This window comes from Petaurus breviceps, unplaced genomic scaffold (genome assembly GCF_028583685.1).
Source record: "Petaurus breviceps papuanus isolate PSGF00001 unplaced genomic scaffold, PetGlider_PUasm1.0 90667, whole genome shotgun sequence".
NCBI lineage: Eukaryota > Metazoa > Chordata > Mammalia > Diprotodontia > Petauridae > Petaurus > Petaurus breviceps.
This window is the reverse complement of record NW_027187302.1, coordinates 195,095-221,140: the sequence shown is the minus strand read 5'-3', so window position 1 is coordinate 221,140 and position 26,046 is coordinate 195,095. Positions and strand designations below refer to the sequence as shown.

At 39.5% G+C, this 26,046-nt stretch overlaps 2 protein-coding genes across 9 annotated transcripts in view; one reads left to right on the top strand and one right to left on the bottom strand.

The window, feature by feature from the left end:
* Positions 1-1,006: 1,006 nt before the first annotated feature.
* Positions 1,007-14,793, bottom strand: RWDD2A (RWD domain containing 2A). 6 transcript variants are annotated; one of them, XM_069065070.1, is made up of 3 exons: positions 14,701-14,793; positions 9,695-9,911; positions 1,007-4,016 (listed from the first exon to the last, which is right to left on the bottom strand). In XM_069065070.1, exons 2-3 carry the CDS (start codon positions 9,893-9,895, stop codon positions 3,342-3,344), a joined length of 876 nt encoding a protein of 291 aa, XP_068921171.1. In that variant the 5' UTR covers positions 9,896-9,911; positions 14,701-14,793; the 3' UTR covers positions 1,007-3,341. The 6 variants fall into 6 exon arrangements, with proteins under 6 accessions (XP_068921171.1, XP_068921172.1, XP_068921169.1 ...); XM_069065071.1 differs by lacking the exon at positions 14,701-14,793 and adding an exon at positions 13,530-13,722; XM_069065068.1 differs by lacking the exon at positions 14,701-14,793 and adding an exon at positions 10,225-10,441.
* Positions 14,055-26,046, top strand: part of PGM3 (phosphoglucomutase 3) — a 23,548-nt gene continuing 11,556 nt past the window's right edge. Inside the window, exons 1-5 of one of the 3 annotated variants that reach the window (XM_069065066.1) lie at positions 14,055-14,221; positions 15,332-15,442; positions 16,252-16,457; positions 17,923-18,107; positions 19,839-19,906. In XM_069065066.1, the coding sequence (XP_068921167.1) occupies positions 15,376-15,442; positions 16,252-16,457; positions 17,923-18,107; positions 19,839-19,906 (526 nt within the window). In that variant the 5' untranslated portion in view covers positions 14,055-14,221; positions 15,332-15,375. The remainder of the gene's footprint in view (positions 14,222-15,331; positions 15,443-16,251; positions 16,458-17,922; positions 18,108-19,838; positions 19,907-26,046) is intronic. The other 2 variants (XM_069065064.1, XM_069065065.1) reach the window with 2 other exon arrangements.

Here is a 26,046-nt window from a genome sequence, read left to right as displayed (position 1 = left end):
ACATTGGTAGGGGTACTTGACCAATGGTCCAGTGGATCCAAATCCAGAAAGGAACCTTGAACCTGAAGTAGTTATCTGGGGGGTGGGGAACACCACCACATGAGGTTGGGGCCTTCCACAGGTAGCACATGTGAATACTGGGATAGCTTTCCTGTTACTCCATTCATTATGCTATTTGATTAAATGTCTTTTCTTTCAAACTATGTCCTCTGGCTGGTGTAAGTTCATCAGTTATGGTCTTGAGTGGGTGCTGACCCCCTTAGTGCCTTGAACTGAGGGTAGCTTTTTTGGGGGACCTTTTGTGAGGGGTTATTTCCTAAATACCATATGATAAAGACAAAGATTGTCTTCCAGGATAGGAAAATATGCCCAAAAAGAATTAGTAGAAGGGGTAGCTAGGTGGCACAGTAGAAAGAGCACCAGCCCCGAAGTCAGGAGGACCTGAGTTCAAATTTGGCCTCTGACCAGACACTTGACACTTACTAGCTGTGTGATCCTGGGCAAGTCACTTAACCCCAACTGCCTCATCCCCCCCCAAATAAATTAGTAGAACCAACTGGAGATGCTTAACCTGAAAAAAGACTTTGGGAGAAGCTTATAGCTGTTTTCAGTTATGAGAAAGGCAACGTATAAGGGGACCAATCTTGTTCTCCTTGGCCTGAGAGGACAGAACTAAGAGCAATAATAATTGGAAATTGCGGAGAACGATCTAACCTCAACAAAAGTAGAAAACCTCTTAACAGCCGACGCCGTCCCAAAGTGGAATGGGGTACTTTGGGAGGTAGGATGCACCTCCTCACTGGAGGTCTTCATGTGAAGGCTGGAGGACCACTTCGGGGAGGTTCAGGAGCAGACTGGACTGGATGGCCCGAAGGCCTGTCCAACTCTGAAATTCTGCTACAGGAGAACACATTTTATTTTTGATCTAAAAAATTACAAGTTCGCTCATTTTCAGACTGAGATGTAGGAAAGCTAGCAAAGACACAACAGAAAGAAACAAAAAGAGTAGATTTTTGAATCAATGCAACGTTTATTCCATAGCTACTACTAAATACACTTGTACTGGGGATACAAAGATAAAAAATGGCAGTCCCTGTTACCAAGGATGTCACATTTTAGAGGGAGAAGAGGGGAGTGGAAGCCAGATATGACACATACACTAATACATTTACAAAAGGGAAGGGGAGAAAGGAGAGATTCAGACAAATTTTACGAGGAAAATGGATAAAATACCTTTTCTTTACTAATAATAATCCTTATCTCAAGTAAATGGCAAATATCCCATTCAATAGACAAGAAAACAAGTACATTTAAGTTTAACATTTAAGAGTAGTAAGTACACTTCTGATATTTTAAGAACACTATATGAAAAAATTCACTTGTTACACCAAATGTAGTTTTACTTACAGAAAAAAACCTGGAAAATGATTATCTGAAAGTTTAATAAAAAGTGAACAGCTTTTTGTATAAAGACATGACACTTAAAACAAGCATTCCCTCTCCCCCTCCTCCACTTCCTAAATGGTCAGAAGATTTTAGGATTTAGAGTTAGATGAGCTAGATCAACTAACCCAGAAGTTCTTTAACCAAGTATCTGTGAATGTGTTTTCAAAAAATATTTTGATAACTATTTCAATATAATTGATTTCCTTTATAGTTCCATATATTATATTTTATTCATTAAAAAATTTATTCTGAGAAGGCTTCACCAGAATGGTCCATGACATAAAGAAGGTTAAGAACCTCTAGTAGAGACTGACATAATTTTATGGATGAGGAAACTGAATCCCAGGGAAGTTTTAGGTAACATAACATTAAGGAGGAAACCCAGGATTCAAAACTAGGTCTTCTGACTCAAAATTCAGTCTCCTTTTCCATACACCATTCTGGTATAAGGCTGGGCTAAGCCATCAACAATATTTAACATGGATTTACTGCTGCACAAATGATACATCCTTGAAAAGGAGTTGGCCAAAGATACAATTTCAGCTTATGGCCATGTTCACAGGGTAGGAAGCTTACTGTCCTTAAGGATTTAACTCACAACAATGGGCTGCTCATTAGCACCATATTCTAAACTAAGGAGATAATCAGTCCAGGGAATTAGTTGGAATAAAACTCTGCCAGAATCTGCCTATATCCCATATATGCTGTTATTTTTAGTTCATTTGTTTGCCATCACAATCTTAACTTACTTTAGCTAGGATGTTAGTACAGCCTTCCTGATCACTGTTGTGAGAAAATGACCCATTCTTCTCCATAATCTCGAAATGCTTTGTTTTATACTACTCAGATGTACTTAAAATACATTTACTGTTTATCTGTTTGTCTTTATCCCTTTCAAGACTGTGAGCTAATTTTGCATCTCTCTTGATGGAGAACTTCACCAACACAGCATTCCAGTAAGAGTACCTGATGTTTACCTGTGTGCTGAAGCAGCCCTCAGACTAAGCCTTCTGTAGGTTCCTGCCAGCTGTGGGCTGCCTCTTGCTCCACACCCTGGAAAAATGAGATGGGGTGGACTTGCTCTCACTCTCAGGTACTTTACAGGATCTAGCATGAATGAGAAGGTTCCTGCAACAGTTTAAGAACCCCAGATCTTTTTTACCTGCCCTAAAGTTCCCCACCTTACAGTTGGTCAGAGCACAGCAAATCTCCTGTGATGGTTGTGGTTTCCTAGAGCTGTCAACAATCCCAAACTGAATATTTACAATGGTCCTAGTGACCTAGAGTCTCCATGGGTGCCTGATGGCGTTCACACTAATCAACAAACACATATTTCTACATATCTACATTGTACCTAGCATGGACTGGTGTTTGGTGCTACATCAGATACAAAGAGAACAGAAAACTAGGCTACACAGAGTGCCTAATGACCCACAACTCAGGAAGCAAAGCAATCTAGTGCTAGAAATGCATGAAGTGGCAGAAAGTCATTATTCCTTTAAATGATGGGTACTATTTCTAAGAGGCAGTACTGTCTAGTGGTTAAAGGGCTGGCCTTGAAGTCTGGAAGACCACTGTTCAATTCTGCCTCTCCAACCTGCTAGTTTTTTGATCATGGGCAAATTTTAAAACATCTCAGATTAAATGTTAGATGAGCTGTTGACTTGTATCAGTGGAGGGACTTTCCACATTAAGAGTTTCCTAATAAAAATAATAGGTCTTCACTGCACACTTCTTTTTCTATAAAAAAAAAGGGGTATGAAAAAACCAAATAAACTTGCTTCTAATACTGCAACAGCTAACACACAAAATGAATTCCATTTAAGCTCAAGTTTTTATTCTTAGTGGAAAGAATAACTTGAGAAATCGCAAATGCTGCTCCGTGAACATATTTTCTAGTGGTGGACTGTACTTTTGCTTTCAATGCCAAACAACATCTGGAAAATATGTTCACTATGATGCTCTTTGAGGAATTCCAGGAACTTGCCGAGATCCATGTGGTAATCATGCCTGAAATTACCATGGCTCTCAAACTGCAATTCCTCAAAAGTCTGAAAGATGCGCAGCTCATCCCCATTAGTTTCTGTCTGCACAGTTTCAGCATGTTTGCAAGAAATATGCTTCCAATTGGGATACCTGATTGTATGCCAGAATTCCTCACACTGATCTTTGTGGCCCTCCACACAAATTATACCTGGCTTCCCTGTCAGAAAAAACCCAGTCAGATTGAGTCGTTTGGCACACTCCCAGATCCTCTTCCGCAGCTCTGGACGGCATATCTGGTGGCTGTAGATCCACATTCGGTGAAAGGTGATCTTCACCGGCTTCACCTTCACGACAGGTTCTGAGAAGAGCTTACTCCTCCGGAAATAGGGTCCGCTGTTGTCCCTCAGCCACTGGACGGCCGCACATACGCACAGCTCACCAGCATCGAAGGTTGTGATGTAAGCAGTAAGATCTTGATTGAGCTGCAACTGCTGTTTACGGTCAAGGGAGTATGACCTCCCAAACAGCTGCAGTTTGGCATTTGGATAGTTGTGAGGAAAGGCAACCTGCAATTCAACATCCCCCTAAAAGGTAAAATCAAATACACAGTTCATGAATAATGGCTCTTCCCTTTCTTAAAAGTTCTAAAATACAGAAAAAAAACTATTAAAGTGCTATCTTAATGTTAGCTATCACTGCTGTTAGCATAGGTATATTTAAAGACAGTATAGTGTACTGGATAGGAGGGCGACTTTGATGTCTCAGAGTCTTGGATTCGAGCCCTGTCTCTGGCACATAGAAAGTATGAGCTAAAAGGTACTGGAGAAAGAAAGATCAAAAATAAGTCGGTCCCTGCCCTCCAGCAGAGGATATTCAAATGTCAAAGTCGCCCTTCAGAAGACATAATATGTCTTCTTTTCAATACTGTCAGTGCAGCCCAGAGTAGTCCTACTCAGCTGGAAAGGCTCTGACTGAGGACCAGGTAGAGAAATACGGTGTAACTTATCTGAGGACCAGTCTTAAAGCTTTAAGTCCAGCACCAAGATGGCTAGAGAGTAAATGAATTTTTTTTTGATTCTAGCAGCTTTTAAAGCCCACGAATATATAATGCCTACCTCAAAAAATGTTGTGAGGAAAGTACCCTGCCAACCTTAGAATATTATATAAATAAATGTGAGTTATTATTACAACAGAGGTGTTTCAATGTTCATTAGAAGAAGAACCACCCCCATGAATGGACTTGTAGTCCTTGAATGTATAGGAGCAGGCTAGAGATGGAGGGTACCTTATATCTCACTGAGAACAAAGCTTAGGCCTAGGTACTTTGCATATTCTGCAGATACTTGGCAGAATATGCAAAATATTGCATCCTTAAGCTTTAGTTTAATTAGAACAAATAATTTGAATACTTAGATTTCCTAAGTCTTGTTTGTTATGCCCTTTTTTAAACACTGATTATTAAAAAATATTTACATTTATTTTCTCTGTTTGCAAAATTTTCTTAGTTTCCTACTTCTACACTTCACTGTGGGTTCTGGGCGAAGTTATAAGGTAGAAGTGAATTTTACAGTGTGGGAGGAGGCTGAAATGCTTTGAGATCCAGTCCCAAGGAAAACCACAATCAGAGGGGAGGGAGTCAGGAAGTGAGTGATAAGGAGAATGAGGGAGAAAAACTGAAAGTATCAAAGATTTCAGAAAGAGGAAAACTCAAAGACCTTAAACATAAAAAATTAAATCAATAGAGAAAACATCAACATAGGGAGAAATATGGCTTCCAGAAAAAACAGAAAGGGAAGATGGATAATGAAGACAGTGAGACAAATCCCTTTTGGAAAGAGGCACCAAAAAAAAAAATTTAAGAACTAAGGAACAGGAGCGGGGCAAAGCCAAGATAACAGAGTCAAGGCAGCAACCTCACAGTTCCAGGGCAGGGAAGAGCCCTTGCACTCTGTCACAAGGGAGCAGAGACCCTAGCTGTAGTTCCAAGGCAGAGAAGAATACTAGTATTTATAGCTGCAGCACAGCAGGGTACTTGGTCACAGATCTAGGCCCAAGAGAAACCTAGCATTTGCAGTTACAGGAGAGCAGGGGCTGTTTTTGGGTAAGGACCAGAAGGCAGACCAGGAAGGGAGTGACCATGCCTGTTTCTGGATCCCACCACCTTGGAAGCACAGAAAACTTGAAGATCCCTAAGAACTAGCTCTAAAAATAGCACCATGAAAAAGCCTGAAGCTTGGGATGGTGCCTCTCCAAAGCCAATAAATGAAAAGGCTAGAAAAACGAGCAAACAACAAAAAAGAGACACAAATTCAAAAGGAAACAATAACCCGAAAAAAGCTACCAAAAAAAAAGCCTTAAAGAAAAATGTTAATTTGACAGAAGCTCGACAAGAATTCTTGAAAGTTTAAAACAGAGGTAAGAGTGGAAGAGGAAAAAGTGGGGGGAAATGAAAATAATGCAAGAAAATCATGAAACAAGAATTAAAAGCTTGGTGAAAGAAGCACAAAAATTCATGAAGAAAAAACTACTCAAGTAGAATTAGCCAAATGGAAAAGGAGGTTCAGAAAGACTGAAGAAAATAATTCCTTAAAAATGGAAATTGGGCTAGTGGAAGCTAATGACTCCACAAGACATCAAAAAATAATAAAACAAAGTAAAGAGAATGAAAAAATTAGAAGAAAATGTGAAATATCTTATTGGAAAAACTGACCTAGGAAATAGATTGAGGAGAGATAATTTAAGAATTACCCGAGAGCTATGATAAAAAACAAAACCTAGATATCATATTTCAAGAAATTATAAAGGAAAACTGACCTGATATCTAAAACCAGAGGGTAAAAAAGAAATGGAAAGAATCTACCTATCACATCCTGAAAGAAATCCCCAAATCAGTATTATAGCCAGGAATACTATTATTCCTGGAATATTATAGCCAAATTTCTAAGCTAATCAGGATCACACAAGAGTTATCAGTTTAAAGGAGTAGAAGGCTTGGAATATGATATTCCAGAAGGCAAAGGAGCTAAGATTATAACCCAGCAAAACATAGTATAATCCTTCAGGGGAAAAAATGGCTATTTAATGAAACAAAGAACTTTCAAGCATTCCTGATGAAAAGACCACAGCTGAATAGAAAATGTGACATTCAAACACAAAACTCAAGAGAAACATAAAAAGGCAAACATGAAAAAGAAATCATAAGGAACTCAGCAAGGTTAGACTATTTGTATTCCTATATGGGAAGATAATACATATCATTCCTAATAACTTTATCATTATTAGGGCAGTTAGAAGGATCTACATAGAGAAAGGGCACAATTATTTTGGGATGATATCAAAAAGTAATGGAGAGAAAGAGGGATCCACTACAAGAAGGGGGAAGGGAGAGAGGAATAATGAGGAAAACTGTAACACAGAAGAGCGTGCAAGGAAGAATTTTTGCAGTGAAGGGGAAAATAGGGGTGGGAGTGGGCAATGCTTGAATCTCACTGACATGTGAATTGGTGCAAAGAGGGAAGAATACATATACACACTCAGTTGGGTATAGAAATTTATCTTACCCAACAGGGAAGTTGCAGGGAAAGGGGCTAAGAGATGGGGAAGGGAGTATTATGAGGGAGGGGATTAAAGGAAGCAATGGTCAGAAGCAAAACAGACTTTTGAGGAGGGATAGGGTAAAAAAGGAAGAGAGAAGGATAAACAGAAGGAAATAGGATGGAGAGAAATACACAGTTAGTAATCATAACTGTGAATGTGAATGGGATGAACTCACCCACAAAACGGAAGCAGATAGCAGAATGGATTAGAAACCAGAATCCAACAATATGTTCTATGTAAGAGACACACTTGAAACAGAGAGACACACACAAAGTTAAAATAAGGGGCTGGAGAAGAATCTATTATGCTTCAGCTGAAATAAAATAAGACAGTGGTAGCAATCATGATCTCAGACAAAACAAAAGCAAAAAAAAAAAGACCTAATTAAAAAAGATAAGCAGGAAAACTACATTTTGCTAAGAAGTACCATAGACAATTAAGTAGTATAAAAAAATTTTGGAGCAATTTTCTCAGATTAAGGCCTTGTTTCTCAAATGTATGGGGAACTTAATCAAATTTATAAAAATAAGAGCCATTCCCCAACTGATAAATGGCCAAAGGGTATGAACAGTCACTTTTCAGAAGAAACCAAAGCTATTGGTGGTCATATGAAAAAATGTTCTGTATCACTACTGATTACAGAAGTGAAATGACAAATGCTAGAGGCTATGTGGAAAAATAGGTACACCCCATACACTGTTGCTAACGTTGAGAACTGGTCTAACCATTCTGGAGAACAATTTGGAACTATGCCCACAGGTCTCTCAAATTGTGCGCAATACCTTTTGATCCTGCCATACCACTGCAATACTAGGTCTGTAACCCCCAGAGATTAAAAGAAAAAGAAAAGGCCCTATGTGTACAAAAATATTTATATCAACATGTTTTGTGGGGGCAAAGAAGTGGAAATTGTAGGGACGGCCATCAACTGGGGAATGGCTGAACAAGCTGTGGTACATGATTATGATGGAATACTACTGTGCTATAAGAAATAAAGAGGGGGGGTGATTTCAGAGAAAACCTGGGGAGACCAATGCAAAGTTAACAGAAACAGGAGACTATGGTATCACTATTGTAATGATGCTCAACTGTGAAAGATTTACCTATTCTTATCAATTTTAATGATACAAGACAATTACAAAGGATTCATGGTAAAAAATGCCATTCCCCCTCCAGAGAGAACCATGAACTTTGAGTGCAAATTGAAGTATAATTTTCTTACTTTCTTCATTTTTCTTGCTTTTTTTTTTTTTGCAACATGGCTAATGTGGAAATATGTTTTGCATGATTTCACACTTCCAACTGATATCACATTTCTTGCCTTCTCAATGGGGGGGAGGAGGTAGGAGAGAATAAAAAACTAAAGAAATTTTTAAAAAGAATGTTAAAAATCAATATATAATAAAAATTTTAAAACAAGGGGGAAAAAACCCTAAGGAACAGGATTAGCTGAAAGGCAGGAAGGGAGAATTAGAGGTGAGGGGAAGACAGCCAGTAAGAACAGAGATACCTTAAAAAAAGATTCAAGTAAAAGAAATGGATATAATCATTTGTTTACAACAGAAGAGGGAAACTTGAAACTGAATATTTTCTGTAGACAACATTAATGCATCTCTGATAAGAAGGGAAGTGGTCAAATGGGAGAAAAAAAATCTCTGTATCAAATTTCTTTGAAAAGGGTTTGGTATTCAAAATACAATTTTAAAAATATAAAATACATACACATATATAAATTCACATACATATTTAATATGCATACACACATATATGACTAATAGATATTCCACAATAGAGAAATTGTCCAAGGATATGAACAGTCCTGAAAAGAAAAATTGTATTCATAACCACATAAAAAAAATGATGCAGATCACTAATGACAAGAGAAAAAGAAATCAAACAAACCTGAGGTTTTATTGCACATCCTGTAAATTGGCAAAAATGACAAAAAATTTTGAGTATTGTGGAAAGAGAAACACACTAATACACTGCCAAGGAGCTCTGAAATGGTAGAATCATTTTGGAAAGCAATTATATTTCCAATATCCAATTATATTGTAAAGCAAATAAAATTATTAAATTGTCATTTTGAGCCTAGGGCTCCATTCTTGAGCTTTTACCCTAAGGAAACCAACGATATGAAAAAAGTCCCCCATCACTTCCAAATATTTATTGGAGCACTTTTTGTGCTAAGTAAGAATTGAAAACAAAGATGCCATCAATTGGGGAATGGCTAAACAAATTGTGGCACATGTGTGTAATAGAATATTACTGTGCTGTGAGACTTGAAGTGTGTGAATACAAAGAAATACAAAAAAGAATACGAAACAGAAAAATCAGTAAGAATTGATGCAGAGTGAAGTAAGAAGAGTCAAGAAAACAATATACATAGTTAACTACAAGGAGGTTAAGTCAACTTACCAAAATTACAAAGATTAAGCCGGACTCAAGAAATGAAATATGAGATGTCTCTAACCTACGCGGACTTTTTCAATGTTTAGATCAGTTGTGTCGATATTTCTGATACTATGGTCATGTAAGAAACAGAAAAATCTATAAAAAACCTACTAATAAAAAGAGGTGTGTCTCTAAGCTTGGAAATACTTTTCAAAAATACAGATTTTTAAAACTCATTCTACCCGCATTTCACTGAAGCACTAATGCTTACCTTATAATCCGTAAAGACCATAACTACAAACCCAATTCTGGGGGGCAGAGGTCCGTTTGGATTTTTCAGGTAGGACTTCACGCGTCTCAGGGCATTCGCATCCTCAAGACGGACTTCTCCTTTGTTCGGAAACATGGAATACAACATTTCGATCTCGAGCAGCTGGAGCTCTAGACATTCAGTGACCGAAGAAGCCGTCATGTTCGAAAGAGTCTGCCTGGGAGGGGGGAACCAACAAAAAAACAGCGCGGCCAACGCTTTATTCTGCAGCTGCCGAGCACCCAATATATGGGCACCTAGCCCGGGAGGAGGCTGCCGGGAGGACGGGTGTCTGCGACAGACCACCTGGCTGCCAGTCATCCGAGACTGGCCCCCCGCCGCCCGCGGCTACCCCTCCAAGTTACCCTACCAGGCACTACCCAAACTGTCCGCCCGCTCCTTACAGATGCCTGGCGGGGACACCCCCCCATGATTTCTCCTCCCTCCTTGCCCCAGACACCAGTTTCTGCCCACCACGCGATGCCTCTCACCGCCCTACCGACTACACCGACTGCGGGCTACCCGAGCTGCGGGTCTGTCTCAGCCACAGCAAAAAGATCCGCCGCCGCGCTGCCAACCACAGCTGCCCGCACCGCTGTCTCTGCTCCCGCTGCCTCTGCAGCAGCCGCACCTCTGCCTCTGCAGACACCACCGCCTCTGCAGACGCCGCAGACCCCCTAGCTGTCGCCCACCCGCTCCGCCCCCAGCTTTGCTCTTGTGGGGGCTTGGGGGCGTGGCCACAGCCCAGATCTCACATCACACTACGGATTTTTCTCCCCTATAGGAACAAAAGGCATACGGGGTCTCCCAACCATTCAAGATGGGGCGACAGGGGTCTTACCCCTGAGGCTCCGACCACCATTTCTGAGTTAGGTAGCATTACACCAAACTATGTACTCGGAACGTTTACTAAAACAATGCACCCCACTTGGGGTGGGTGCAGTTGCAAGAACCCTGAATCTCTAGCCAGAAAAACAGAATCTAATCAATCAGAGAAGCAGAGACCTCACTTCTACTAGTATCTCAATATGCTCTCTAAGAATCAGTCTATTGTTCTGTAAAATGGGGATGATGATAATAGGGCTGGGTTCGCTAGACCCTGGATGAATGACTAAAGCACTTATTAAGCACTTACTATGTGCAAAGCATTCGGCTAAGTGCTGGCGACACAAATAGAAAAGTGACAGTCCCTGCCCTCAAGAATGGGGGAAAGGGGAAAAAAGGGGTCAGATGCTTGGCTTGGATGAACCTTCAGTAACTTCTGTCTTGTATCACTGCCCAAGCTCAATTATTTCTAAGCCACAGAAATTAGCTTAGCCTCTCAATTCTGATAGCCACTGGCTTAGCAAAAATCTGTGAATGTCTGGGGATTTGAGGGAAGGGTGAGAGGGGACAGGCTATATGGGGGTGGGACACATCAGGCTAACACTCTTTTCCACCCCTTCCCCTTCCTTTGGTTCATCCAAGATGACTCCTTTGAATCCTTCTTTCCATCATCCTATTCTAACTCCATGTTCAAAAATCAGGGGCTCCGTTATCTCTGGGTAAAAATATGCTTGGTTGCCATGGTTACTTCCTATCCTGAGTCTCCATAGCAACTAACACTCACTAAAATGTCAAAACAGAAGGGGCTACATTCATTGTATATATTTGCATATCCAGAGCATCTTTGTTTCATGGGCTACAGGTAAATAGACAACCCATAGAGATGACTTATTAGTATCTTGGGTGGACAATGAGGAAAGACAATGACCTGGACCAGAACTGAATGGGAAGAGGAGAAACAGACTGGATTGCCTTTGAGAAATTTAATGATCCCAAGCTTTTCCCTGAAACAAAAGCTCATCTTAAAAACACACAAAAACCCAAATATTTTTCAGATGGTCGAGGGACTACTAGTCCTTAAAGAGATGAAGGTCATTCAAAGGACATAGCAAAAAAATATAGTGGCTACCAGTATGTTACACACTATGTCACCAACAGAGAATTCAATCCACAAGCATTTACTAAGCACCAACTGTGTGCTAGGCACTGTGTTAGATTTTGGAATAACAAAGACAACAAGAAAAACAAACCTTGCTTGCGTGTAGGGAGATTTTGTACAACTTTAAGGATCAACAGAATATATACAGAATAACTACAAGGTATTTGGGAGGAACTGTTAAGGCTTCATATAGAAGATGGTCCTTGATCTGTGCTGAAGGAAGTACAGGATTCTCTAAGGTGAGGAGGAGAGTGCATTCCAGGCATGAGGAATGGCCAGTCTGGCTAGAAGGATGGGGAGGTGGGCAGGCCCAATGTATTAAGGGACTGAAAAGTTGGAACCAGACTGAGAAAGAGGTTATATTTTATCTTAAAAGCAAAAAGGAACCACTGGAGATTACTCATGGTCAGATATGGGCTTGAAATCATTTTGGCAGCTCTGTAAAGGATATATTAGATATGGGGATACTTGAGGCAAGGAGATATTGGGAGGCCACTGAAACAATCCAAAAGAGTGGAAGAGGGTCTCAGTGAAGATGGTAGACATGTGATTAGGGAGGTGTTGTTTGCTAGACATGCTGTAGAAGTAGAAATGGATTTTTTGGCATCTATGTATGTGATGAGGAAGAGTAAGTCAAGGTTAACACCTAGGTTCTAGAACAAACCCGGTAAACCCAAAGGGTGGTGGCAGGAAAGTTCCACAGATGAGAGGGTAAGAGGGATGGGGCTTGGAGACCTGTGATTTCACTGATATACCTTCTAATCATGCCCCTCCTTTGCAACCTCTAAGTCTTAAAATTGCCTAGAAAATTCAATTATCAAGGTTTGTAGTTTGTCCTTAGTTCTTGACGTGAGGTGATGCCACGACTTGTAAGTGAATTGGATTTAAATGAAGTAGGGCTGTGCTAAGTCACCAGCCTCACTTTCTCCTTCAGAGCCATCCCAGTTCAGTAGCCAGATATCAGACATCAGAAGGGCTAGAGATGGCCTCAGAGGCAGTGGAAGACTTTGGCTTTTTAAAAAAAGCTAAGAATTTTAGGTTTCAGTTTGCCTGAGGCAAGGCCCATTCAGTGATTAAGGCTGGGTAAAAAATGAGACAAAGAATGGCCTCTTTAACAAAAAAAAAATAAAATAAAATAAAACCGAGAGGGGAACCATAAAGAACTCCTATTTTCATTCACTCTGAGTCAATAAGTACCCAAATCCTGACTAAGTTGGGTGTGGCCTGGGACATACCGTAGGCCAACGAGCGAGAGCCAGAGTGATCTGGGTTTGTAGCAAGGTCCTTAAGAAATAAATCTAGCCCGTAAACCCCAAGATCTCTTGCTATGTTTCCTGCCCTATCAGGGGTCACAAAGTAGGTGTCAGAGTCGGGATCTGAACCTGGGTCATCCTGGCTCTCGTCACTAGGCTTGTAACATCGACTAGGGAAAGGACATCAGGGTATCACCAGAATGAATGGCCAGGAAAAGTGGGCGAGTCGTGGACCAGGGACTGCCCGCAGCATGTTAGGGATAACTGATGGACACCCAGAAGATGGGCGCTCTCCCGTAAGTAGACATGGGGAGTCACATAGGATTAGCAAACAGGGATGAATGGAGGGCCATCCCCAAGGATCGGCCTAAGGATGCCAGATGCCTGCCAATCAAACAATAAGTACTTAAGTGCCTAACCCGAAAGACAAAAAACCAAAACCAGGCTCACAGCAGGCATTTAAGAGCCCAACGGTTTGGATTCATTATCTCCAGCGCCTACCACTCACAGCGGGTGTTTAATGAATGCCTGCTTCATGGGTCGTTCGTCGTGGACCTACCTGGCTAGGTGGGACAAGCTGTGAAAGAAACACTTTGAAAAACCTTAAAGTGATACAGGAGAAGCCCGGAGCAATCGCGAGAGAAACGGACACTCCGGGCAAGATTTCCAAGATGGAGGATGGGGGGCTTAGGGAGCTGGTGCCCAGCTACAGCCCAGAAAAAAGCCTGAAGAAAAAGCCTTCGATCCGCTGGCGAGAATTAGAGCTGAGAAAAAAAGAGCGGGGCCGCGCCTGGGATCGTTTTGCGCACGCGCAAGAAGCCCGCCGCCTCTCCAAATACTGCAGTGGCTGCCACGCGTAGCGCTAGAGCGCCAGCTTCCAGGAAATAGGCCCCGCCCCCGCCACTGCAACACTACCCGGCAACACGCCGGGAAGCTAGGCCGCAGGCGCGAATAGCACGTGCAGTGCAAGATGGGTTCCCCCCAACCCCAAGAGAGGGGTGGAATAAGCCCCGCCCCCTTCCTCCTTCAGCGTAAAGGATTGGTTAGAGGATCTAGTCTCTAGGCGGAAGGAATCCGGAGGAAACAGCCACGTCTTTGGAGGGAATGGGTGGGATTGTGGGGTGGGGCGGGGCCGCCACGACTTTAGTACTTGGGGCTTTTACCCAGTTTTTTTGCAGTGTCCCACGCAGCTGCAGGGAGGCTTGCTCCGAATTTCTGGACAGAGGGCTGGGGGGCAAAATTGGAGGCTAGGTGAGCTCCGAAGCATCCATCCCTGCCCTTTAGGTGTTGAGGCCAGAGGGCCGAGAGGAGCCTGGGGCGGAGGGGGGGGACGGGGGAAGTGCAGGGAGGGGAGTCACTCAACCACTGCTAGCGCCGAGCTTCCTTGATTCCCCCTTCCTCGGCCCCTCTGCCGACGTCACCGGCTGAGCTCGAGGGGCACAGCAGGGGTCGCGCGTGTCTCCTGGCGGGAGGGGTCCTGTCCACGTTGGCGCCGGGGGGAGGGGGCTCTCTAGTCTAGGAGCGAAGGTTGAGCGCTGATTTCCTGACACTCCCCCTTAAATTCCCCCACTCCGTGCTCTGGAGGGAAGACGTGGAAACTTTCTGAAGAGAGGGTGGGATGGGAGAAGGAGGAGGGAGAGAAGAGCCTAGTCAGGGCAGGAAGAGGCAGGATGCTGAGAGGGCGAGGCAGGCCCGTTTGGAGAGGAAGGTGCACCTGGCTCTGCGCATACCTTGCTTCCTGACCCAGGGAAGCGCCTTCTTCCCCTTTGACACATCTATTCCCCAAGCCCTTTACTGGGTTCACTGGGTGGGGAAGAGGGCGTGGCGATCAACTCGTTGACTGAGCTTTTCTCTGATTAACTGACACCTGCGTTCCTCAGACCTTTCCTTGATCTTTGCCCCAGGTGTCTTGCGGGCTGCAATTGACTTTGGGTATTTAAAGTAGAAAATCGCTCTTTTCGTTGGACCACGCCCCTTACTCCTGGAAACCCTTTGGGGGTTGTATCAGTAACATTTCGGAGCCCATCGCTTTGGAAGACATGGCTTATTTAATTTTTTTGGGTGTATCTTAGCACCAGTAGGATCTAGTGAGAAAGAAATCAGTAGACTCAGACTAGAAATTTGGATTTCTTTCCTTTTTCTTACCTTCTCTTCCTTTATTTCTTACATTCTTTGTTTTTAAGTTTTTAGTTTCACATTCACTCCCTCTTTCCAGGTCTCCCCCACCCCCTTTGAAAAGGCAAGCAATTTTGATGTGCCTGTGCAATCTATGTATAAATTATCTTTGAATGAGCTTTTGTTTAATCTTTTTTTGTGTGTTTCTGATTCTTTGTGACCCATTTTGGTTTTTTTTTGTCAAAGATGCCGGAGTGGTTTGCCATTTCCTTCTCCAGCTCATTTTACAAATGAAGACACTGAGGCAAACAGGGTTAAGTGACTTGCCCAGGGTCACACAGCTAGGAAGTATCTCAGGTACATTTAAACTCAGAAAGAGAAGTCTTCCAGACTCCAGTTCTATTCACCTTGCCATTTAGCTGCCTCCTCAGTGAGTCGAAGTCACTGAATTCATCCTTGAGGTTACTTAAAATTGAACCTTCAGGCCTTGGCCAAAATCGGCATTATTTCAATTTAACAGATCTTTATTAAGTGCCTAATCATTTCAAAGTACTATTTTACTTTGAATAGTATCAAGCACTGGTTACTCACAGTATTTAGATAAGCCCTGATCCCTTTGTAACCTTACTGAATTTATAGATTAATAATGGGATATGAAACACATAGCTGAAAAAAATATCCAAAAGTTTATAAAATTGGTATACGGTGCTATGTGAAATTATTACTAAATTGGGGATATCAGCAAAGATATCACTAAGTGGGTAGCATTTGAATTGGGTTTTGAAGGGTGATTCATATTCTTAGTAGTTTCTTCACAGTCCTTAGGCCTATCAGAGAGGTTAGCCTTAAATAACATTTCCTCGGTTTGTTCAGTTTAAGGTCACCTATCAGCTTCTGGAGGAGTCTGCTCAATCATTTCTCTGTAGAGATTGACTGTAAAATATATTTTATCACTCACAGTTTTTACTTAGTATTTTGCTAAAAAGTTAGCATTTTACTCGTTTTATTTGTAGTTAGTGAACACTACAGTTTTTATGTTAGAATATATGATGTATATTCAAACACTTATAATTTCACAAAAAGAATATTATGTAGTTTTATTATGTTATACTGTTCCAATTTTTTAAAATTATATTTTCTCTCAAAAATATCTTTTAATATTTTAGACATGGATTTGGATGCTGTTACCAAATTCTCAGCATTACATGCTAAGCCAGATGGACTCATTCTTCAATACGGTACTGCTGGATTTCGAACAAAGGCAAACTGTCTTGATCATGTCATGTATCGGATGGGATTGTTAGCTGTCCTCAGGTCAAAACAGAAAAAGTCTACAATAGGGGTTATGGTCACAGCATCACACAATCCTGAGGTAATGGGTTTAGGGCTTTGAAAAAAAAATCTTTTATTTAAAAATCTAAAAACTACTGTTTATGCTGTGTGTGTCAGTAATGTATTTTAATTGATTTATGTCTCTAAATCTGTAACAAAACCATGGATTAGCTTTCTTCATTGAAGGGAGTAAGTAGCCTTGCAGTAAATGATTTTTTTAGAGGTGAGAAGAGAATGAAGTAATGTTTTTCTCTTTTGGGGCAAAAGTTCATACTAAAAAAATAAGTGTTCTTCTAAATAAATTGGGATTCCCTTATAGGGAAATAATAATGAATTTATTCCAAGTCATTTGAGAGTCAGTGAAGATTCAGATCTCCACCCAGAACTATCTTTAACTTGTATTAGTGGTGTTAAAGCAATTTCACCACTAGGTGGTGAACAGATCCTTTGGGTTCAATAGATGGAACCAGACAAATAATTTCAGATGTTTTGGGAATGACTTTTGATCTCATATAGAACTGGACTGAAGGCTTCAAGCCCTCAAACATTTAATTTAATTGAGCAAATATTTCTTATCCACCCACTGTATTAGGTACTGTGTTAGGCACTGGGGAAACTAAGTTACAAGTATTTTAAGTTCCCTGGGCCACTTAAGCTCATTACACTGCTTAAATTTTGTGATTTTTTTTGGTTTGTTTTAAACATGAGATTTATAGTTATAGGAATATATGCATGAAATTTTGTTTTTAAAGGGTAATCAGTCAGTAGCCCAAGCTTAAGAGGTCGCTCTCTATGCCCTGAACCTTCCCTTTCCCACAACCACTACTGTCCTCAAAAAAAATAAAGAGGGTTGCTTTTAGCCTGATTTTGTGAATAGTATTCAGATATCTATATCTTAATTGTTTACTTATAGAAAGAATCCAAAACTTGTTGACTGGTTCAAGAAGCCATTTCTCAAATCATTTAGTAGACTGGAGAGTTTCATATAGGCTATTATTAGTTAATAGCTCACACAAAATGGTCTTCACTTGCAGTTTTTCCAGGAGAATGGGCAAAAACAAAGGCAAGTAATTTCTTAGAAGGTTCATGTGTTACCTGTTTGCTGACCAGAGTGCATTTAGAGCCAGAAGTGAACTGGGCAATGTGTCTCATTCTGCTTCAGGCCACCACTCTGTTAGATGGCAACTAATGCTTTGACCATATTTTCTTTTAAAATAATTTTGCAGCTCCTGTGCTGTCATGGCAAAGTAGTACTACTTCCTTCTCTCTACATTTACCACATTTGGGCACTCATGTATTCAGAACACTTTAATTTGCCTTTTTTTTTTTTTAAGCAATTGGGGTTAAGTAATTTGCTCAAGGTTACACGGCCACTTATTTCTGGGTGTGGTGCTAAGTATCTGAGCCTGGATTGGATCCCCAGGTCATCCCGATACTGGAGCCGTGCTAGCTCTTACTCGCTGTGCTACCTGGCCGCCCCGCCCCACTTTTTTTTTTTTTTTAAGGAAGACAATGGTGTGAAGTTGATTGATCCTTTGGGAGAAATGTTGGCTCCATCCTGGGAAGAACATGCCACTCATTTGGCAAATGCTGAAGAACAAGATGTACAAGCTGTCCTGACAGAAATCTGCCATCAAGAAGCTGTGACCCTGCAACAGAAAGCTATGATAATTATTGGCAGAGATACCAGGTGACTAAAAAAGTACCAAGTATAATCATTTCCAGGAAAATAATGAAATAAATTATTACCAGTAGTAATTGTGTGTTGAAAACCAATACCTTGACAAGTGCCAGGTTTAAAAACAGCAACAACACTAATAGATAGCATTTATACTGTGTTTTACAAAGTGCTTTACAAATATCTCATTTTGTCCCCTTAAGAATTCTGGGAGATGAGGGTTATTGTTATCTCTATTTTCCAGAGGCAGACAGAGGTAAAGTGACATAGGGTCACAGAAATAAAGTGACATGGGTCACATAATTAGTTAGTGTCTAAAGATGGATTAGAAATCAGATCTTCCTGACTCCAGGCTCAAGGTTCTATCCACTGGGCCACTTAACTTAATTGTAGTTTTGCCTATAATATTGGGAAATAAAGGGTGAGAACTAAGAACTTAATTTACCAAAGGTGGTACCAGCTCCACTTTAAATTTCCTCTCATGCCATTAAATTGCTTGATTTCTTTCCCTTCAGTTTCCTCCCTTTAATCAATAGGCCTTGGGCCGAAGGCCACTGTAGACTTTGTCCTCAATAGTTCAGTTCTACATTTATTAAGTACCTGTCTTGTGCAAAGAGCTGTATGAGCTGCTAGGGATACAAAGTTAAAAACAGCCCTTGCCTCTCAAGGATTCTGTTTTCTTGAGGCTGGAGAGGGAAAAGAAAAATGGCTACAACAAAAGGGTCTGTTTGCTTCTGGGAGTTGAGTATACCCTGTTATTTTTTTAATCTACCCTCCCCCATAGGAATAAAACATGGTTTTAGATTGTTACTGTTTAATGTAAGAAATTCTATAGTGTCATATATAAAGTCATTCACATTGTTTTCCCTACATTGGAGTTCACTGGAAAAATATTGTGGCTCTCTATCAGATTCTGCTTATTTGACATGTTGGCAGCTTATAACTGCTATAATTTCTTTTTTTTGTATGGTTAATTTGTTTTTGACCTTTGAAAAATAAGTGTCCTGATATTTATGCTGAGAAATAATCCAAAGAAAATTCACATCTCACCCCACAAACAGTTTGGACTTGATTAATATCCTTCCTTGGCATTAGTAAAATTATGATTTTATAGACCATAGAATCTATCCAGATGCTTTGGGGATAAAAGTAGTAGAGCTATTCTAAGAAGGTTTAATCTTTTCTAATACCTAAGGCAAAAAGGAGGTGGGAAAGATTGTATACATTTTTATGCAGACTCAATTATATATTCATCTGCTTTATTGCTACCTAAAGAAGCAGTTTTAAAAAAAGATCTTTTAGAAGAAAAGGTTTATATTGTATTTTATCCTGCTGTTACATCTTTTGTTTCATATATATCATTTATTCAAATAAATTCTCAACTGAGAAATAATTTATTTAATTTATTATAAAAATTCTGAATTGAGGCTATTTAATTTGGTAAAGTTGAGCCTTTTATGCATGGACAAATTTATCCAGGGTTTTTAAGGTTTTAAACATCTTTTCTAGCATAAGACCACTTGGTACCATTATTCACTTCATAAACTTTCAGTTTTAGTGTGCCATATTTTTGTACATTTTATAGCATATTCTTTCAATACTCAGTATTAAATAGTTATATATTTGTTACCCATAAATGTACAACATAGGGATTCTGCTTTTGTTTTTATCTGTTGAATTATTTTATTTTCTTCTTTCCAAAAAATTTCCCCCCTCTACTTTTCATTTCTTTTTCTACCTAAGGCCTAGCAGTGAGAAACTTTCACTGTCTGTAATTGATGGAGTGACTGCTTTAGGAGGCCAGTACCATGGTATGTATTCATCTAAACTTTTATGTTTCATTTTTAAAATGACTATGATAGAACAACTTAGAGGATATAGTTTACAGATAAAACCTATTATAAGAGGGTGTCATTTTCAAACCATTTAGTCCTAGTTTGAGTTCAAATTAGGGAATCTATATTGGGTATTCCTCAGTAGCCGATGAGCTTTCAGTCACTTACTGACTGCTAAATGGTGGGAAGCATTGTCCATTGTCATTATGATTGTGGTAGTCTGCCCAATGTACCTAATTCCAACCGAGGTAAAGAGTCTGTGGTATCCACTGAGGGCTTGGGCACCTATGGCCCCATTACCATCCTAACAAAGGAATATTGTTCCCTTATTGAAGTTTGGTGGGATTTGCTGCTTTTTAGAAATCAGGACCATTTGAACAAGGAAAGTGCTATATTTTTCTTTAGAGCAATTTTTTCCTAAATGGAAGGCAAATCTTAACTATAACAGTAGGTTTTTTAAAAAGCAAATTACTTTTTTTTCCCCAATTGCAAGCATAATTTTAACTTAATGGAATAAAATTGTGGTAATTTATTTCAGAATTACTGTTGGTACCAGCCAGATACCAATCTTCACAAGGATCCTGTGAGGTTGCTAGGATACTGTGATGTTTCTTCACTTTCATTTACCATATTAAACACATAATGTATACATAGCACTGTGCTAGTAGAAGCTATTTTATAACCTTTGTATTGCAGATACTGAATATATACAGGTAAAAGGCTAGGCACAGTTAGGAATAAAACTTTATATCCCCAGAAATGAGCTATGCTTCTAGAAGAGAAATTAAACAAAGAGACCAAACAGTAGCTGAACTCTTCTCCATTTCTATTCACTCATTCTGTTAAAGTTTAGGTTAAACCCTTGCAATCTTTTTTTCTACTTCTATCACTATACTAAACCTACTTTCATTTGCCTTGCCTTTTCTCATTTCTTATTGTGTGATTTTTTGGTGGCATTTGACACTGTAAATTATTACCCTATTCCTTGAATGTTCTCTTATCTTGTTTTTCTGTCCTGGTTCTCTTACCTTTTTAAAACTGCTTTTTCTCTTTGACTAGCTTCTCTTTGTTTTCCCAAACTTCTGTTTTCTTCTTGTGCAGTTTTTGCTTCTTCATTTCTTCAGAAATCACTTCTATGCTGATATCTCCTAAACAGTCCTGACATTGTCTGCTCTTCTGTTTTTTCTGTCTGTCTGCGGGACTGTTCTATATCACCTCAGATGTGCTGCAAACTGAACTAGCTCCTCTTCTCCCCCAAAATATCCCAACTGTTCCATTTTTCTCACTAGTACTATTCTTCCAGTCTCCTAGGCTAGAAATATTGGAATCTTTTTTTTTTTTTTGGAGGGGGAAGGTAGGGCAATTTGGGTTAAGTGACTTGCCCAAGGTCACACGATTAGGTTTGTGTTAAGTATCTGAGGCCGGATTTGAATTCAGGTCCACCTGACTCCAGGGCTGGTGCTGTATTCACTGTGCCACCTACCCGCCCCTGGAATCATTTTTTGCCCTTTCCTTGAACCTTACTGTGTAAGACTGTTTTTTATACATGTCATAGAGACATGCAGTAAATGATGTTTTGATGAACATTTGTCACCAAGACCTTATTTTTATTTCTTATTTCACAGTACTTTTTAAATTTGCTCTTTAAGAAAAAATTCATTTTTTTTTCCAATTAAAAATCTGTTGTCCTGTCCCTTTTCTTTATCCCATCTGAAAAGTAAAAGAAAACCCTTGTAATAAATAGGCAAAGTCAAGCAAAACAAATTCCTAAATTGACCGTGTCTATGTATTTCATTCCATACCCTGAGTCCATTACTGCTCTTTCAGGTATTCATCATGCAATTCATGAGGTTGGTCATTACAGTGATTAAAGTTCTTAACTCTTTCAGTTGTTTGTCTTTAAAATGTTATTGTATTAATTGTTCTTATGGTTCTGCTTACTTCCTTCTGCATCATTCCATGTAAGTGTTTGCAGGTTTTGTCCTTTACTTTCTAGTCTTTATGTTTATATAATATGTTATATTCCAAGGCAGGCCTACATAACCTATGGGCTGTTTATGGCCCATGTTTTCCTCTACATTTTTTTTTTTAAAGCAATTGGGGTTAAGTAACTTGCTCAAGGTTACACAGCCAGTTATTTTGTGTGGGTGTTGAGTATCTGAGGCCGGAACCGATTTGGGTCTCCGGACTCCTGGGCACGCTCTTACTCACTGCGCCAACTAGCCGCCCCTCCTATACATTTTTTGCAGGCTGCTAGAAATCCTTTGGTGTGCCACAAGCAGCCTACAGGCTGCAGGTTGTGCTGGCTTATTCTAAGGTGGTGAATTGGATAGAGCACTGACCCTGGAGTTGGAAAGACCTAAATTAAAATCCTGCCTGACATACTAGCTATTTGACCAAGTGGGCAAGTCACTCAACCTCTATTTGCCTTGGTTTCCTCAGCTGCAAAATAGGGATAATAACAGGGTTGTTAAGATCAAATGAGATAGTTTGTAAAAAGCACTTAGTACAGTACTTGGCACATAGTAGGCACATTATAAATGTTCATTCCCCTGTTAGTCTCTTTTTTTTTTTTTGAAGGGGAGGGCAGGGCAATTAGGGTTAAGTCACTTGCCCAAGATCACATGGCTAGTAAGTGTCAAGTGTCTGAGGCTGGATTTGAACTCTCTTTTCTACCATTCTCCAGGCCTTAATCATATGAAACCTAGATTATTGCTTTAAAAATTTTACATTACCTCTATTTCCTAATATTATCCCCCTCTCAGAGATCCTTTTCATAACAGAATAAAAAGAGGGGAAAAATTCAGCAAAATAAATCCAACACATAAAAAATTCAAACACTTTTGCTATATACACTGTTACACAGCTAAAGTCTCTTGGCTCTGTAAAGAAGAGGGGCAGGTATCTTTTCATATGTCTTCTTTGGGACCAAGCTTGGTCATGACAGTTTTGTAGCATTCAGTTTCTACTGTTTTGTTATTTCTGTTAATATTGGTGGTGTTGGTAGGTGTGTGTGTGTGTATGTATTTTGGTTCCCCAATCAGTGGAACCTGCTCCCCCTCACCTCCCCCCACACAAATTCTTTGCTATTTCAAAAAGTGCTGCTGTGAATATTTTGGTGTTTCTACCTTTCTGTCTTTGATTTCCTTTAAGTATATGCCTGGCAGTAGGTTCTTTGTATTGGATTACTTTCCAGAATCAAATCAATTTTCTATTCCACTAACCACTCTTTAATGCTTGGATTATTTAACAACATGCAAACTGTTCCTTCTAATCCATCATAAATATTTTTGCCAGACTAATTTTTCCAAAATATTATTTTAAATATGTTATATGTCTCCTCAAGAACCTGGCTTCCTCCTTTTTCTTACATGAGATCCTTACTCCTTTGCCTGGCTTTTGAAGGCTCATTGTGATGAACCTCTCCTTGAATCTTAGGATTCCCCAACAGCCGACCTTCATTTTGGGTCATATCTCCAAACCATTCATGGCACACATCATTCTTATTTGAACCTCTAATTTTGCGTGTACTGTTTATGCTCACTTTTCTCTTCATTAGGTGTTTTACATTTGTTTCTCTACTTAGACTTAAAGCTCCTTTAGGAAAGTGACCATGTCTTATATTTCCTTCCTGTTCCCTAATATGGGATTCATAGTGATGGGTACTTAGGTTCAGTTAATAGTTCAAATAATAATTCCAGGTGTGGAGAACTACATTTAATTTTTTTTATTTGCTGAGAAATTAACTGTTAAGTCAGTGATTTGCACTTGTGTTTTTATATAACCATAGATTGCCTTAAATTATCTCTAGAGAAATCTTATGTGTAATTTTATGCACCTTAAAAAAAATCACATTTAAATCATATACAGACACACTTCCTCCCGCTGGCTGAGGTATATGTAAAAGCAGTTTGAAATCATTAATGATGTAAATCACAAAGTGTTTCTAACTTGAATGGATCAGAATTAACAAAAACATGAACCCAGTATTTCAAATACTTGAAACGTGTAAGATTTTGCCCTTTTTTTTTTTGGAGGGGGGAAGGCAGGGCAGTTGGGGTTAAGTGATTTGCCCAAGGTCACACAGCTAGTAAGTGTTAAGTGTCTGAGGTCTGATTTGAACTCACGTCCTCCTGACTCCAGGGCCAGTGCTCTATTCACGGTGCCATCTAGCTGCCCTATCATGTAAGATTTTGAAATGTTATTCTGAGCTTAGTTTTAAAAGCACAAATGTCACAGAGCTAATTCTCACCTGTTCTGGGCCTTGTTCTGATTAACCTAAGTTAGAAGTTACTTGACATTTACATTATTATCAATCAGTATGTAGATAATGCATTTTAAATGGATCTAAAGGATTTAATGGACTTGAGCAGGGTTTATTAGGCCATTTGAGCCAGTTTTAAAATGTAACATTTGGTGGGACTAATATAGCAATAATAATTATAATTTTCTCTTCATAGCATGCCAGTGAATGATGTGCAATACAAGTATCTACCTCCATTTTGCAAATAAGGATGTTGAGGCTCAGAAGTTAAATAACTTATCCAAGAACTAGTTAAGGTAGAGAGCTGGAAATTAAATTAAGATTACCTGAAGTCTTAGATCTAGTGCTTGACTTATTAATAACCCTAGCTGCTTAGTGTGTTAATATTCTAAAAAAAAATCACTCTACTATATTGTAGAATACTAAAGTTAACAGTACAATGTCATTCAGCCATGGGAACTGTTCATTTCTTTGATGTAGACACATTATGCATAGGTGGGATACTAGGATATAATTTCTGAACAAAAATAATTTTTTTTTTAAAGCAATCGGGGTTAAGTAACTTGCTCAAGGTTACACGGCCAGTTATTTCTGGGTGTGGTGCTGAGTATCTGAGCCCAGATTTGATCCCCAGGTCATCCCGACACTGGAGCCGGTGCTCTTACTCGCTGAGCCACCTGGCCGCCCCCAAAAATACTTTTCTAAGATATTCTTAAAGCTAATGATTTCAAAATGTTAAATGCTATAAATGCAACAAATGATGTTTGTCTTATTTTTAACTGTGTGGGTTTATGAATTTATTAGAAAGCATTCTATTAATTCATCTTCCAGTAATGTGATCATTAACAAAGTTATTTAAAAATTTTTTTATCCAGTTACTATTTATCTGTATCCATAAAAGTAGAAGAGATTCAACTTGACATAAGAACATATCATTCTCTTCATTTAGCAAATGTCTTTGTTTCTTGAAGTGTTCTGCAGTGCAGGTAAGCCCCTAATTTAAGAATGGGTTTGTGTCCCAAAAGGATAAATGATTGATACTAGATCATTCTTTGATTTAATGGTGGGGGTTGTAATAGTAGGGAGTTGGCATTACAGTATACCTGGGAGTAGGCAGTTGGATAAATGATGTAAGTATCTTAGTAATATATGGAACACAATCTTCAAAAACCATTCTTTTTTTTTTTTGAAGTGCAACCTGCCTTATTTTTCTTGGGTTTCCCTAGTCCCCTCCTTAAGACCTACCTGTAGGTAGGTAGTTAGAAGCAGATGATTGTGGGGAAGGAGACTTTATTCAGGCCTGGTCAAACTTGCCTAAGGTTTTTTTAGGGAGGTGATTTGCCTTCCAAAACAGCATTGGTATTATATGGGTGGAGAATTTTTCTAGGCTTAGAGTGGCACTTTGGAAAAGTACTACTTTGGATTTATTAATTTTCTCCCTCTCTATTTCCTCCTTTCCCCTTCTCCCTCTCTCCCCATGTGTTTATATATACATACATATATGTATATGTAAATATTTGTGTGTGTGTGTGTATATATATATATATATACATATATATGATTTTTGGGTATATGCTTATATATATATATTTGTTGTCTCCCATGTTGGAAGGTTGGGTTTTTTGAGAATAAGAATAGTTTCATTTTTTTGTAATCCCAGTGCCTGGCACATAGTAAGTTCTTGTTATAAATGTTTGTTGATTGATAGGGGTGGTAGGGTAAAGAGTATATTGTGCATACTTTAACCATCATCTTCTTGGTCTCTTGCGTGTCATTTCACGAAAGAATGATAAAAGGAAGATTATCTGGTACCCCTCATACACAAACACAAATCTATCTTTTCTTCTAGATT

What these genes read in the sequence shown, in the direction of transcription:
- RWDD2A (XM_069065070.1), bottom strand. Translation starts at nt 9,895, where the DNA reads ATGACGGCTTCTTCGGTCACTGAATGTCTAGAGCTCCAGCTGCTCGAG. An exon ending in TGGTCTTTACGGATTATAAG is followed by an intron (nt 4,017 to 9,694) that starts GTAAGCATTAGT and finishes TTTACCTTTTAG; the next exon opens with GGGGATGTTGAATTGCAGGT.